The sequence below is a fragment of the Homarus americanus genome, unplaced genomic scaffold, assembly GCF_018991925.1.
Source record: "Homarus americanus isolate GMGI-L3 unplaced genomic scaffold, GMGI_Hamer_2.0 scaffold48090, whole genome shotgun sequence".
Lineage (NCBI taxonomy): Eukaryota > Metazoa > Arthropoda > Malacostraca > Decapoda > Nephropidae > Homarus > Homarus americanus.
Genome location: NW_024753848.1, coordinates 519679 through 535994, shown reverse-complemented (window position 1 = coordinate 535994; position 16316 = coordinate 519679). Strand labels below are relative to the sequence as shown.

At 36.0% G+C, this 16316-nt stretch overlaps 1 protein-coding gene across 6 annotated transcripts in view; it reads right to left on the bottom strand.

Moving 5' to 3' along the window:
- Window positions 1–2805: 2805 nt before the first annotated feature.
- The window catches only part of LOC121855616 (zinc finger protein ubi-d4 B-like), a 46447-nt gene continuing 32936 nt past the window's right edge, over window positions 2806–16316 (bottom strand). For 5 of the 6 annotated variants that reach the window (XM_042350673.1, XM_042350677.1, XM_042350674.1 and 2 more), the window contains one exon: window positions 2806–14835. In XM_042350673.1, the coding sequence (XP_042206607.1) occupies window positions 14707–14835 (129 nt within the window). In that variant the 3' untranslated portion in view covers window positions 2806–14706. The remainder of the gene's footprint in view (window positions 14836–16316) is intronic. The other variant, XM_042350676.1, reaches the window with a different exon arrangement.

Below are 16316 nucleotides of genomic sequence, written 5' to 3'. Positions count from 1 at the left end.
TTCAGTTAGTGACAACTTGACGTCTAACACTATTTGCTCTTTTCCACCACCTGCTTTTATGTTGTGCTATGTACTGTACTGTAAATTTAACCTTTGCACTTTATTATTTCTTCTGGGGAGTTTCCACACCTCTGCAAAACCCATGCAGCCACAGTGTGTTTTGATTATTTTATATTTCTTTGTTTTATTGTAATTCAAGTGGTATTACAGTATAGGTAAAACTATTATTTTATTTAATATGTTTGTAATTCTGTACCAACATCAATCAACCATATACTAAGATTATGTAGATAATTATTGTGCTCAGAATATTAAGTTTACATGCAATGGAAGTTATTTTTATTGGTACTGTATATAGTATTTTTATCATCATTCTTAGAACAAAATCCTTTTCCTTGGAGGCACATTGATTGAAGCCTGAGGGTAAAGTCTTGAAAGTAAAAATATATATACAGGAAGTGTATACTGTATGTTATGCTATTTCCAATAGAATAATAGGGTTGATATTAACGTGTTAGGGTGGACTTAACTATTTAATAATCAAAACACACAACACTGGTATGGCATGCGGCAGCACTTACACGGCACCACTGGACTCTCACACACACACAGCTCACGGCAGGACTCCCACAGCACACACAGCTCATGGCAGTAAGTGTTGACCTAACCAGCCCGGAGTGCGACTGGCGGGGTGATGGTTCGCGGCTGCTAGCTCACCTTCATCACACCACCTCGTAGTCCGTCTCATTGGTCAGTCCTGTTATGACTCGCTGTGGCGTTGATTGACATCGGTAATTGCTGCTTGAACCAGCCGAGTCCTTAGCCAGCTGGTCCACAGTCATGGCATGACACTACACTGTACTATAAGTGCATAACAGTAAGGGTGTGTAATATTTTGTTTGTGTAGGAGAGGAAGGTTATTCAGAGTTGCCAACAGACCTGAAGGCAGTCCAAGTGGATCAGGATTCCCATTGGGATCGTTAGAACAATTCACCGGGAGGGTCTGTTATCTGCATGGGTTCATAACTCGCCAGACTGTTGTCGCTGCCCTGCCATTAGTTTTTTTTATGTTGAAAGTGCCTTCACGTGGAGAAACCCACAGGAGTAGATAGAGGGGGTCCTCATTATAAGTGGTCAAATGATTGTGGACCTACACATAAAAAGTTCCCGCAGTTAAGAGCATTTTAAAGTTGAAATCTGTCGATCTTAGGGAGCACAAGCATTTAAAATTGCTACCCACCTCTCATTTTCTTAAAGGTCATCCTTCTCACCTGGGCTATGCATGCTCAGTACTAGTTGCCTGTGTCCACAGGCATTATTTTGAAGTACTCCAAGAACTATAATCATCAACTTTGTTGTGTCATTGGTGGACTATTTTTGTAACCGAAGCAAGGTGGTGTAGTGGTTAAAAGGAAGCGTAGTAGCTTTGGGATGGACGTGAAATTAGAAGTTACATGTCGTAAGAAAAGTTGTGAGCATGTCTCAATGAACCACTTTCACTGAAATTAGTTTGTGTGGTTAGGTAGCTTGTGCCCCATCAACACATGACTTTAAGTTCAGTTGAGTTTAAAATTTTCTTAATATAAAGTGTAATCAAATGTTTCTAAGGGGTATATATATATATATATATTAAAATATACCAAATTAAACTTTGAGTGCCACTTACAATGTGATAGTCCTGGTTAGACCTGATTCCTATTCATACTTATGGGAATTAATTCCCATTTATGTAATTATATACATACTATACATAACAGTTTGTGGTATTTGCATTATTTGTGGTAGACAGATTAATGAACAGTCAGCCAAAGATCCAGCGACTCCACCCTGAGTCTCTTACTGGCAATACTTGGTAGAGTAAGGATGTACTTAAAGGTGATTGGTGGATCTATTTTTGGCTGTATTACTGTCAGGATAAATATTAAACAATCCAAAGGTAGAATTTTTATAATAATAAACTATTCATTGTTATTTAAGATCATGAGAAGTTTCCAAAAGTTTGTGTATTTGCTTAAATAATGTCAAAATTATATTAATGAATTAGCAACTCCACTACAACGAGGAACGAGGACTTCCACACGGTTCTCAGATCAAATTTTCTTCATTATTTAAGCAAATTTTTAAAACATTTGAAAATTTCTCATGATCTTAAATAACAATGAATAGTTTATTATTATAAAAATTCTACCTTTGGATGGTTTAATATTTATCCTGACAGTAATACAGCCGAAAATAGGTCAACCAATCACAATCACCTTTAAATACATCCTTACTCTACCAAGTATTGCCAGTACAAGACCCAGGATGGGGTCGCTGGATCTTTGGCTGACTGTACCTGTATTAACTCTGCTATGTGGTAGCCGGCCAATTATGTTCTTTATATGACGAGCATTTTAGTAGTGAAACCTCCATATAATGGACTTCTCTCTATATAATCCACGAAATGGGGGTTTTACATCTAATAGACCCTCGATATAATGGACTTTCCTCTCCATATACAGTACAGTACTCTTAAATAGAGGCGTCACTGTATTACTGCTGTAAGATTTATACCATATTTTATGTATGGTAATGTGTTTGTTTCTTATAATCAAAATTATGTGACACTCACAGTTTCCCCAAAACACTGGGTACTGTACACCTCAGTATAATGGATAAATATATAAGTAATTAAGATATGCACTGTATTCTGGTCTGTTTAATCACAGATCTTAGTCATTTCAAATGTTGGAGTCTTACAAGATCTTGTTTGATGGCCTCAAAATTGTATAATCATCTACAGTATATCATGTGTGAACAAGTCGATTTCACAATTAAAGTTTTATTTAGGTGAGCTGAAGTATGTACACTTATGGCTATTGGCATATTTGGTATAGTATATTCTACTTTGTTGTAAATTACCAAATGATAATTTAAAGCAAATATAATCTACATACACTACATAGTTTTAACAACTACTGAACATGGAACCAAATATCATGACAAAAAACATGTTTATTTTTTTTTTTGGCATATTGTATTTTTTGGGTAGTCATAATAATGATAACAAAGCTATTGAATAAAATGTGGAACACAAATAATCATTGCACTATATAAAGCCTTCAAGGAAAGGAAAATTTATGTAAAACTTCAATCTGGTTCTGTACTGTACTGTACTCGTTGGCAGTTACGTTAAAATATGACTAATAACACGAGTCATTACGACGACTAAAGAATAAAAGATGTATAGCTAAGTTGTCTTTATAAAATTAGGCATTGGTTATGAACATAAAACACATTCATTAAACCCCTGCCTAGCATCCCTCAATCAGTCTTACAACATAATGAGCTTCAGCATCACAAAGCACACTGTCTGTCTCTTTCATATTACAAATGTAGATGAAGCAGCAGTTCTTGAAAACCAAGATAGAAAGACTTGTTTGTTGGTTCATTTGGTAAACAAACATATCTTTTTGGCTATGCACAAATACTACACAACATATAAATAATAACACTTTCAGACACATTATGCTATGTTTCAGGTCACAATGTACATGTGCACAGTTCATCATTACTATACACACATGACTTGTTGTGAACACAACTATTACTGTACTCACATAGTAGAGCAGATATTTGCCCTTAGTCAACATACTGTGGAGTGAGAAGGACTTCATAAATTCATCCTACAAGCCAAGCAGTTTATCCATTATCAAACATTCATAACATAATATTTTATATCTAAAATACATAAATCTTACTCATAAGCTGTTGGTATACCTAAGATTTCCATTTAAATACTACTTTCAATAATGGAAATCATAGTGCGATACCTTCAAATATATAACAGCTGTTTTAGTCATAAACATCTCACGTGAACGTGTACAAGATTACGTCTTATAAACAATGAGCAATAATGTGAGAAAAGAATTTTGTACCTACACTGTGTCAGTGCCATAACTACAGAAAAGATGCTTATGAGTATCACTTACAGTTCCACTATATGGAATCAAATGCACACTAGTGCTAACAATACAGGATTGATAAGAAACCGAGCATATCGTTCAAGTTTACAAAAACACATCCAAAGGAATCCTTTACTTAGGGATTCACAATTTGGAAATCACAAGTTACTAACCACAATCCTGTTCTTCATATAACTGGCCTGAATCACGAGATATTAATACCCCAAACTTTTATATCACTCTGGAATGAAACATAATTCACCTGACTCGTTTCATTACATCAATTAAAAGTTGCCAAATATCTTTCTCACTCCATAGGCAGCTAAATGAATGCCAGTTGTGGTCATGCAGCTCCTTTATGTAATATCTTATTTGACAGCAATAGTCAATCTGGAACATAATGTGAACATTAAAATGGCAATTAATGCAAAAGTACAGAACATATGAGAAAAATATTATACTGTACTTTCTATCTTAGTTCCCTAATTGAAACTGGATCTAAGTACAGTATTGCAAATGTAAAAAAGAAGTTGCTATAAACTGTTATCAGTGATTTACTAACATAAACTGCACATTATTCACTATATACTGTATTAGGTGCAGTGTTTACAAAACTACGTTGCAATTTGTTTACAATCTTTGTGGTAGGTAGAGGCACTCAAAAGGTGGCAACTCAACATGTCATATAGATCAATCAACAAAGCTGCTCAACTTTCTTCCATCTGTTACAAAGAGAAAGTACAATATTTTTTTCTTAAAACTTGCTACAAATTATTACCATATAAGTGTAAGAGTACAAAGGCTGCATTACAAATTACTATAGTCAAATTTTTGATAAATGTGACACTTGTCAGCTTCACCAAGTCATAGTAATTGAAGCTAATTTTTGGTTTGGTTTCTATGATTTCATCAGTTGGAGAAATATACTTCAAAACAGATACAGTATAGAGTCAAGCATTAAGCATTAGCCATTTTTGTTATTTATTCAAAACCCAATACCTATGGCAGTCCCGAAGGTTCTCTGAAGTGTTGTGGCCTTTAAGTCTGGTGAGCTGTGCATTTGGACACTGTACTGACAACACACTGATGCAAATGTACAGTGCTAGAAAAATATTATGAACAGGACCGCAAAGACCTTTTGATTACTAATTTATAGAAAGGAAATAACGAAAACTAACTAACCCTAACCTATCCTAGCCAACACTATTCTAGGTTTGTTAGGTTTGATTAGTTCATGTCATCAAAAAATAAACGCTTTAGCAATGCAGTTCATGCTACTTTTCTAACAACGTATGGACACCTCCGCCTCCCACACCTGATTATAAACAAACACCGACGTCAAGAACTTAACTTTCTGGCTGAAGGTAATAATTCTGGTGTAAGCAATTGTGTGATGACAATCTTTCATGACGGCAAGACATCTCCATCTCCCGACTATACTTTCTGTTTAAATTAAATTATCACATCATGAAGTACAGTAGCTAAAACAACTATTTCTGCATACTTTGTGGGAAACAATACGAGACCATGGACGATAAATTTTGGTGTATGAGGGCTGTCACTAGTCACATGTAAAATTTTGGAGCATATCGACCCCCACCTGCACAGATAGTTGTGTTAGCTACTGTATATATAGCTGGGGATATACTGTAATGGTGCTAAGTGATATAAAAAGAAGAACAAATTAAGGTTTGATTTCATTACCGAGTCTGAATTGAGCAACTGTATAGCCAGAAATGCATTTTACAATGTCAGTCACAAGGTGGGACTTTTGGCATTTGAATTGTCAATCGATGGAAATGCTGGCCTCACAGTGCTGTCCAGAATCATTGAAGGTCTATAAACAAGTCAAATACTATTGGTGACTAATGTGATAGGTAAATTCAACGTAAAAATTGGTAATCTAAAGTCCTTGATTAAATTTCCATAATTTCTAATGCTATGAAACTGACCCAGATTGGACATGCTGTGAGCACATAAGACAACACATGTAAAGAGACACTGCACTCTAAAACATTTTTATGTTCATCACAGTCTATGAAGGCTCAGAAATTGTAGCTACTGTATGACTTTTTACATTCTTCATAAAAGTGACAGATTAAGCAATTATGATTTTTTTTCTTATCATCAGCACCAATGTTGTTAAAATATAACTAACACTGTGTAACTGGTCAAAACTATTTATACAAGTAATTTAAAGTACCACTGAGTGTCTGTTCATGCTACATTTGTTTGGCTTTACTGTGTAACACAACACTCTTACTGTACATTTCCCATTTTCTGACTCTACAACTGGGAGAGCTTTGTTGAAGTGAGGTTTCAGCTTATAGAACACCAATGCATGAACTATTCAAAATAAACCAAACATTCTCAATAAAATATGTCATGGTTTTAATAATAAGATTTTCTGCTTTTAAGTTCTTTCTTTGCACATTACTAATTTCACTTGAAGTAAGAATTTAAAATTTGATTACCTTAGACAGTACTGTAGTCTCATAAGTACACCTGATACCTGCACATCAAGACACACAAACACAATACTGTATACATTACAGCATACAGTAATCCCAAGCAAATTTTTGAGGTTCTGTAAGAAATTATTTACATTTTTACCAAATTACTTTATCAGAGTTTATCTGTTATGTAATATAGGGGCTTTGGTTCCTGAAGATCAAACTTGGGCATGAACTACAATACAATAATTAAAGGTTGGAAAGTATTCACATTTGCTAAAAAAAAGAGACAACACACTTCAGCGTCTATGTGGTGAGACGACAGGTTGTGGCTTAGCTCAAGGGGGGTGGTGTATAAAGTGTTCCAATAGTGGTACATTGATCCCAGCCACACCAATGCTTGGGTTCCTGAAGCCTTGAGAGGAGAGCGTTAACCATATGTCTATGACCGGAACATCATTACCATACACCAGATACAGTACCAAGGTTAGAAACACGGATCAACTGTGAGAGATACCACCACTGTCAACTAAGCTCTGTAATTGTCGTCCATTATATCGATGATGAATGCCAAAAAATCAATCTAAGGTCTACAATATCCGATACCTTCCAGGGATATTCCTTAATCTAGACAATCAAATAGTCCACACGGTCACAAGTAAGAATCAAAGACACTATTGGACCCTTCTAAAATAGTCTAAAAGGATCACAATCAAACTTACTTACGTGGACTCCCAATAACACCTATTAGTCCACCACAGAAAACTTGACTTATTGCACTTTCCTCTTGAGCTCACGGTCATTGAAAGTGGCAAAGGTACAACCACCCACAATAGTCCTGTCGCCCCTCTTGTTGAACCACAAACCCCGATATTCAGACTCATGAACCCGAAGCATTATTCTGTCCATTAATGCTTCGGATTTGCAAGTCTGAATCTCAGAGGGGGGGTTCGTGTTTCAGGAAGAGAAGCGACAGGACTCTGCGGTTGACTGTACTGTTTTAACAAATATAAACATATTACACAAGACATAACTAATTAATACAGTATATTCTGGTGACGTCACTGAGCTGAGAAACACAACAATGCCTTACAACTTACTATCCGTGTTCTCTCCACCAATCTCTAAATCTATTATTGCAGAACATAGCTTTTGTTTTCTTTTACTTATCTCTTTTATTTATCTGCCCACCAAAATCTTGTTAAGTGTGTTGTAATGTACAGTAAAATAATGACTTGGAGTGCTGTGGTAATAAGTCATAAAACACATAAATTACTGATGTATACAAACAACTCCTGGAAATGGAGATGATGAAGCAAGTGTGTAAGATTGATTATCAGAGGAAAAATCAATCAATCACAGTAAGTACACATAAATTTCACCAAGTTACACTAATCGATGCACCAAGATGAATAAAATAAACAGATACGTGGAATTAATAGCACGAAACAGGTAAGACACAAGTACCGTTAACCCCATGTACCTGTTAGATGCCAACGTGTTTTAATTACATTACTGTATTCTAAAAGGTCTCCAACACATTAACTGCAATAATTGTTCCTCCGAAGAGTACTGTAAAATACAAGGATTCCATAACAGCTGTGGAAGCTTTAACATAACATTCGTACTGCTAACAAGATTTACCACTAAAAATATATAAAGTTTTGGACATGGAATAAGACTAATAATATAGAAATGTTTCCAATAGCATCTATCCATTAAGTGACATACATACTGACTATAAACTTAAAAACAGTATAAAGGTACAAGAGTTAAAATGGCAATACAGTACAGTACTCCATCCTGTCTGGCAGAGTGTCTGTGTCCTGCTGTATGCTCACAATTCAACAAAATACACTACACACAGATACCGTATATGGTACAATAGCACTACCACGAATGTCTGTGTACTGTACATAACATAAATCAATATCAAATATGAAATAAAAATCATCCTCGAACAAAGTCTGCTTGTAAACGTAATAACAAAACACACTAATCGCTTAATAGATAAAAAAAAACCACAAATATCACAAGCAAAGATTAAAAAAGGAAAACAATATATCCTCCTCCTACCAAGAATAATTATCATCACTGTCCTTTTCCTTACATTATACTGCACCTACTGTTCTTAGTCAGACCAAGTTGCTTCTCTCACACCACTTATGAGAATTCACATCTAAACATTCCACTCGGTTAAAAGATTCTGAATCTTCAACAAGTGGAATCTAATGTAATGTGGTCACGTGATAACTTTACTATGCACGGTTAGATTGAACATGTATACTGTATACTTATTAATGTAAGCCTTTTATTCTCTTGTGATGAGATAACAGATGCTAGGTACTGTAGTTAAGATGTACGACAGCGAGTTATATCATTAATCACAAATTTCTCCCATCACTGTCGCCACCACACCTGGATTCCAATATCAAAGGAAAGAGTACAGGTGGTCCTTATTATAATGGTTCATAATATAACAATTTGTAAAGTGAGAGCAATTTTCCCATAGACACAGTGTTATAAATGGAGGCTGTGTTCATGGCGGCTCATTTCAGATGTGATGTGAAACCAAAACTAACCAAACTATTAAAAAAATAATAATAATAATAAAAAATAAAATAATTCAATAAATCAATAAAGAGTATATCTCTAAATGTATTATGAAATGAACACTTATTAAAAATATACATTAGAACAGAACAAATACAGTATGTAAATTAGTACAGTGCTCATTATTTCTCTAAACACCTAAATGAGTGATTGATCTTGAAATCCAATTTATAATACCATTGGTAGCATATGACCTAAGATGTTGCATAAAAAGGGATGTTATTACTACAATCAATCAATAAATTATAATACTCTAGAAATGGATCAAGCAACTCGTGTACTCGACTCAACCAACTTGTGAGTTTAACTACTGGGTTACCAAGAACCTTCCATCTGTATGACTGAGCTACTCTAGAAATCCAGCAAACTAGAAATCTTGTAATAGAATTTCCCCCCAATTCAACCAATAGCCCCTAGAAGCAGGAATAAACTTTGGGAGAGATCGGAGTTCTCTGATCAATACAATGGGATCCCGAGTCATACTGTACAAGACTAAACAAAGAATCTCTAACAAAAGAAAAACTGCTAATGCACAACAGGATGACACGACTACCCTTCATGCTCTGAGGTCCAGTTCCTTTCAAGTACTGTACTATATGTAATTCACTATAAAACAACAAAATGATGTTCTATCCTTACATGAACAGTGATTTCCATGATGATCAGGGACGGTGCCACACAAGCAAATGATGACTTCTCGAGACAGTAACAATAGAACCAGTCTTAACTTTACACCAATACAGTATTCCAACATCATGAGCCAGTTTTCATTATGACCAACATCATCGGAGAGTATCTCTTCCTCTTTTCATGATGATCTGTCAGGGTAGTCTTAAAAACAACGTACAAAATCTAACTCAGGATTCAACCAGAATCCTGCTGGCAGGCTGGGATGATAGCCTAAGTAACACTATCCCATGAAAAGTAGAATCTGTCCCCTGGTCCAGCCTGGGTAATCATTTAATGTACTGTACTGTACTGTACCTGTCTATCCTCAAGAAAAATGTAATCAAGAGGCTAAAGTACATTCCTATCCTACAGGAAAGTCAACAAATAAAAATGACACAGATTAAAATTTTCCATACATAATGAATGAATTTGTCAAGAACATCTGACAAAACTCACCAATTAATGGATTGTGAACTTAATTTCTACACAACTAATCAAAGCAACACATAAATAATACTCCTCATGACTAGACAAACAATACAGTACTGTGCATGGTAAAGAAAGCAGAACCCTAATTCACAGACAGGAATCCCATAAGCTTCGTCTTGAACTCAACTCCAGGAAACAATACACCACACTGCAAGATATCAAACAGTAGAAGAAAATTCCTTAATAGTTTTATAGCACAAGAAAATTACAAAATAAATGACATAATGGAAGTACAGTCAACAGCGGAAATAAACAGGAATTGGTTGATGGGTGACTCAGGTTTATTGAACAAGGTTGACCCATGAACTGACCCGATGAACAACCAGATCACAGTTAACTAATTGTTACTCTCATAAGGTTCCAATATGCTCTATGACTGGGTATAAAGGGGCACAGTATAGCCCACAGATAAAAAGTATTTTATGTGTACTGTATTCAGCTAAACAATACATGAAATTAAGAGGTTCAGGAGCCTGATAACTTGTCCCACTTTCAACTACTAAATGGACGATCGAGCAACAGTAAATAATCCAGTAAAGTGTAAACTAATATATAGGAATGATTGGCAACCAGGCTAGTTTTCAAATTTATTGTTTAAGTGAATAAATAAAACACCTACCGAGCTGTTAAAACGAGCCATATGCGAGACGTCCAAACAGCTGAGAAGCAACAGTGGAACAGGTCAATAACCCAGGCACACAAGTGAAGGGTCCTTGGAAAGCCTGAAGTTGAACTCACAAGGTTGTTGGCTGGCAAAAGTAGATGGTTCATTTGATCCACTGCATGTTATAAAATGACTTTCTAAACAGTACTGTATGTCCTTGTGTATGTGCACAATGTATACCTGTACAGTACTGGCCACTAACATATTGCTCTTCTCGTAATTCTTAATAAAGTTTGCCGAGGCGTCAACTTTACATTTCAGGCCAGAAGGAGATGACACAATGAAATAGAAGTTCATAATACTGTAATGTCTTCTTAACACAACCCAACTGCAATTGGTAAATTTTACTTGGCACATTCTATTTATTCTAAATATGAAGAATTAAAGCATGAAATCCCATTTTTATGATGGAGGGGAAGAAATGAGTGATCAATATTCTATAAGATGTCAGCAAAAAATCCTCCAGCCAAGACTGCCTCTGGCCCCACGGAAACCTTCACAACCCAAAATACAGTAGTGTGTGTTGGCTGCAGGAGTGTTGGAGTGAACATCTGAGCCTGTATCTCATGCTGGCTATGTTTACGGTCTGTAATAATGCTAATTCTCTTTTACCAATATATACATTTTATAGGGATTTTCATGACCATGCCATAAAAATGGATTAACTTATAGTGGTAACAAAGCCTATTCATCCATGTGTGTGTATTTCTTACCTGAAGTCAATAAACTACAATTTTCATCAGCATCTGCTGGTTATATATGTTGTTTAACTTAAAAATGTCAACAATGATAAAAACATTTTCTCTTAATAATGTAAGAATGGAATAACATGTCAAAATGAAATCTAATGTACAGTTTTTGTATGTGATATCTGGACTGAGTTCATAGTTTCGGCCTCTTGTCAGGTTTGTGAATCTTGGCAATGAGAAGTGAACCTTGTGATCAACAGCTTCCTGAAGGCGTCTTGGATAGTAACGAAACTTGTTGTTATGGTTTAAACAAGAGTTACATCAGCATTGACATGAAAGTTATTTTTGTGACTGAAATTGTGTATGTTTCACACCTAACCCTTCACTATAGTGAAGCCACTTTTAATACCTTATTTGGTTAATGACAGAAGATTTTATTCAGCATAGAGGGAATCCTGCACACAATTGGTTAAGAATGTGTTGAGGCTTGAAAGAATTCCCAAGTATTAAGCAACAACTGGTGAATAGATTATGGTGTGGCAAATGAGGTGAACTTGCACAGAAAAGTGAATATTATCGCTGGGTGGATGGTATGACTGAACACCAATTGAGCAATATACATACTGTACTCTGCTTTAAAAAACATTTCTCAGGCTAAAATTCCCAAGGCAAGTGTAGCTGTTTGGAGCATTTGTGTCCTTATATAGAGAGCCTACACAAGGGTTTCTAAGACAACGTGTTCACAGTAGATGTCTTGTTAGGGAGATCATTCAAAGAGTTGGTCAGAGTAAAACATTGATAATAGACAATGTGCAAAATAAATTACTGTAGGTGCCCGTGATCCCTATACGTACATGCTGATAACCCTTCACTACAGGAATGTCACTATTAATATATTATTTGGGTAATGCCAGACGACTTTATTCAGCACAGAGGGATCCCATACACAAGGGGTTAACTAAAGTTTTTGATCAGTTATGGATGATAATAACCACATATGTACGGTATATTACTTCATATCAACCATCCTGTGTGGCACCAATTTAAGGCATTTTTTGAAGATCCTCACAAAATTTAAAATGAAATTATCTAGTATGTCCGGTAATAAAATTTATGAATGACAAAAATTCTCATATCTCTGCAAACTTACTTTGAGAATCGTCTTACACAGAAACCAGACTTCAACACATTATTAAGTTCTTGTATCTCATCACAGAAAACTAATTCCTTAAAAAAACATATTTCCTAAATATTTAATGTCTGTTCAAATACAGAAGTCGATGGTGTTAATGGTGGTGTTGGTGATGGTGTAGGAGATGGTGGTGTAGGGGATGGTGGAGGCCAGGCTATTTGCATTGTGTGATACAGTACAGATATGGATTAAGTAATACAAATAAAATAGCTTAAGCAGAGAGACTGAGAGAGTGCGGTGAGGGCGTTTACACTGTGTCTGTGGTGTAAAGGTGAAACATATCCACAAACACCATAACAAAACACTACAGTAAAAGCTTAGCAAGATAATGGTGGGCAGCATAAACGTTGAACCTCAAGCAGGCAGTAGAGTTTATTCAAGACTTTTTTCAACATTGTCTTTATCATTATTCATTGGCATTATAAAAAAGAAGAATTCATAAAAAATCTTAGACAAGTTGTAAACGTTCATTTAAAAACCACTTGCTTCACAAACACACAATGTTGTGAGACTTACAGTCGTTACTTTGGCCTGATTTTAAAAGCTAGCCTCTTTATCATTAAAACAAGAATAAACCTCTGCTATAAAACTCTTCTCTCACGTACACATAACTAGACAAAGGAAGTAAACTTAGTCCTTAAAATAAAATTAACTTTCTTTTCTATCATCACCTATAAGCAAGTGATATATCTTCATAATATCTGCCGATCACGCATACAATAACTTTATTTCTTCTGCTAAATTGTCTACATCTTCTAAACTCATTTGTATATATTAAAAAATCCAGCAGAGGCAACATCACTCTTATGTCCTGGTCGTTCTCTTCGCCACACACGAGGAATACGGCGCTTCTGGATACACGGGGTACGTTGTATAGAACTAATTACTTGTACTAATTTCTCTTCTTTAAGTAAACATCATCGTCACAACTTTATCGGTCAATATCGCATGACAGAATTTTTTTTATTCATGGGTACTACACTTACACCAAGTATGTACTGTAAATACTTACACCTATTATTTTGAAACATCATACAAAAAATAAAGGCTGAAGAATTCACTTCGATCTGGCTTCTGTTCATAGTCCTATATGAACAAGCGAAGACGCGACGCTGCAAAAGAGCAACAACATGCGCTTCTTATATAAACATGGTCAGTCATCTTCCGTATTTACTCAAGATTCTGTGAAAGATTCCAAAAATGTTTCTAAACCAGATTCAAAGTAGAGGTTTAAAAAAATTCCCAGCATTTCTAAAAGTTCACTCTGACAACACTTATTATGTGTTGTGTAGCAGAGTGGGGCCTTAAAAACATTCCTCAAAATAATCCATTCACAAAGTACCCCTTTATTTGGCAGCCTTTGTCTCTGTCTCACACCTCCTCAGATAAAGACGATTTATAACTTCTCACATTCTTCCTACATTCAACTACAGAATGACTATAGTGATTTTATAATCATGAATTTCAAACAATAATCTGGACTGCCAGAGTGATATGAGAAGCAACATATATAATCCTAACTAACAGCCACAGGCATCATTGGTAATAGCAACTTTCAGCTTAGATAATAGTCAAACCCACATCCACGTGAAGACCCGCAGGATCAACCTTCCCCTCGGATACATCGTTCAAATACTATATAATTGTAACCTTTACTGAAGAGAATGAATCAGGGTGCTGTATCAAGCAGACATTCTCTTATCTTCACTGAAATATAAATTCTTCCGTAAGTTTATCTTCAACTTCCAGCTTCCCCCACACTGTTACTGACACTGTAGATACAAACAATAGGGAGATTTTTAAGGCTTTTTTTTTACACTGAGACAAATCTGAAGTGATCATTAGTAACAACGATGATAATATAAACTTTGAAACTTCTTGCTGTGTAGATCAAGGAAATGTGTGTCTCATTTAAGTGGTACTATGGGTGAGGGACTACAGACCTCAATTCTACTGAGACACATGACACACAAGATTAAAGACTGCACTTGTCTCACTTAGAGTGGAATTGTTGGAGGCAGAGATCACAGGACCACTCGCCCTCGGGTGGCTCTTGAAGCGGAGGACGTAAGCAGTAGAGGTGGTAGCCTCGGTCACAGTCATCACAAAACAGCAGCTGGTCCTGCAGACATTCAAGAATATGGTAATTCATTTACCTCCTATATTTGCCAGCTGTGCAAAAAACATTGTGCTGCAAGTTAACATTCTAATATCTACAAAATAAATTGTGTACTGCAGTTTACATCACACTTCATGAGGTAGATGCCTATGAGGACACAAGACACCAATTAATCTGGGTAGTGAAACAGAGGGACTGATTCTGATACCCTATTTGCTAAGTTAGACTGGATAAGGCAACCATGTGTAGTCAGCTGGTCTACAGAGTGATAATCAGGTTCCCATGGACACAAAACTTCTGACTTAAACTCCCAACAAATAATATGACAATTAGAATGTCCTTCATCCTTAACCTGGATTCCACTGAAGAGGACATTTAGCTTGAAGGTTTCTTGTAAAGGGAAAAGTCTTGAGTAATTGTCGCTATGTACCGGTAAGCACAGTATGTATGTTGCTCCTCTGTCATTGTTATAACTTGGTGACAGTGACTTAACCTAATCTAACCTAACCTCACTTAAGAGTTCAAAGGACTAAAGACTATGTATACACCCAAGTCTTTTGGTGATTTTCCAGTACCTCTAGGCCATGACAACCATCACTCATACTAAAAGATTAAGAGGTCATGATTTGCCCTAAGACATGGTAATACAACAAGGAATAATGCTGCACAGTTTACTTTATTCAATAACGTCATAAATTAGCTTTGTAGTAACACTCTCGATGCACCAGTCGCCAAACTCACTGAGGAAGGTTGTGTATGACTGAGCCAATATCATGTATGGAAAGACCTATCAATGATATACCAGTTATTAGAAGTAACCCTCCATATGATTGTGATCCAATCTGTTGTTTTCAGTCAGTGTTCCCTGGTGGGTCGTGGGTCAGCCTGGGGTCTATTAAGATGTTTACTGGTGAAGTTTGTTGTGGCATTATGGGATACTTTTACATTTCCGATTGATCAGGCAGTGTTAGTTTTATCTCTGTTAGCTGGAATCCCTCAAACCCGGAACTCTTCAATAGTCAGAATTGAAATTTTCTCAGAAAATCGTTCCCAAAGCTGGATTTTTCCGTAAAATTCCGGCTTTGGAAATGATTTTCCGAGGGGCACATCTTCTGAAAAATTCTGAGAAAATTTTCCCAGTACCCGGAAAATTCTGGGAATGGCTATTTTTCCGGGTTTGAGAAACAAAAATTGGGTGCATTTTGTGGAATTTCCGATAAAAATTTTCCGGTACCTAGAAAATTCCGGGGATGGTGGGGATATTTTTCCAGGTTCGTGAGATGATGTAATGCACAATTTCTGGAACTTCTGAGAAAATTTTTCAGTTACCCGGGAAATTCTGGGGATGAGATATTTTTTTTCCGGCTTTGAGACAGCAGTCTCGTTACCTGGAAATCTCTCATTCCTGGAAGTGTTCTGCACCAATTGTTCTGGCTAACGGAGATATCACTAGTGTTATTTGTGTATAAATTCCTGTATCTTGC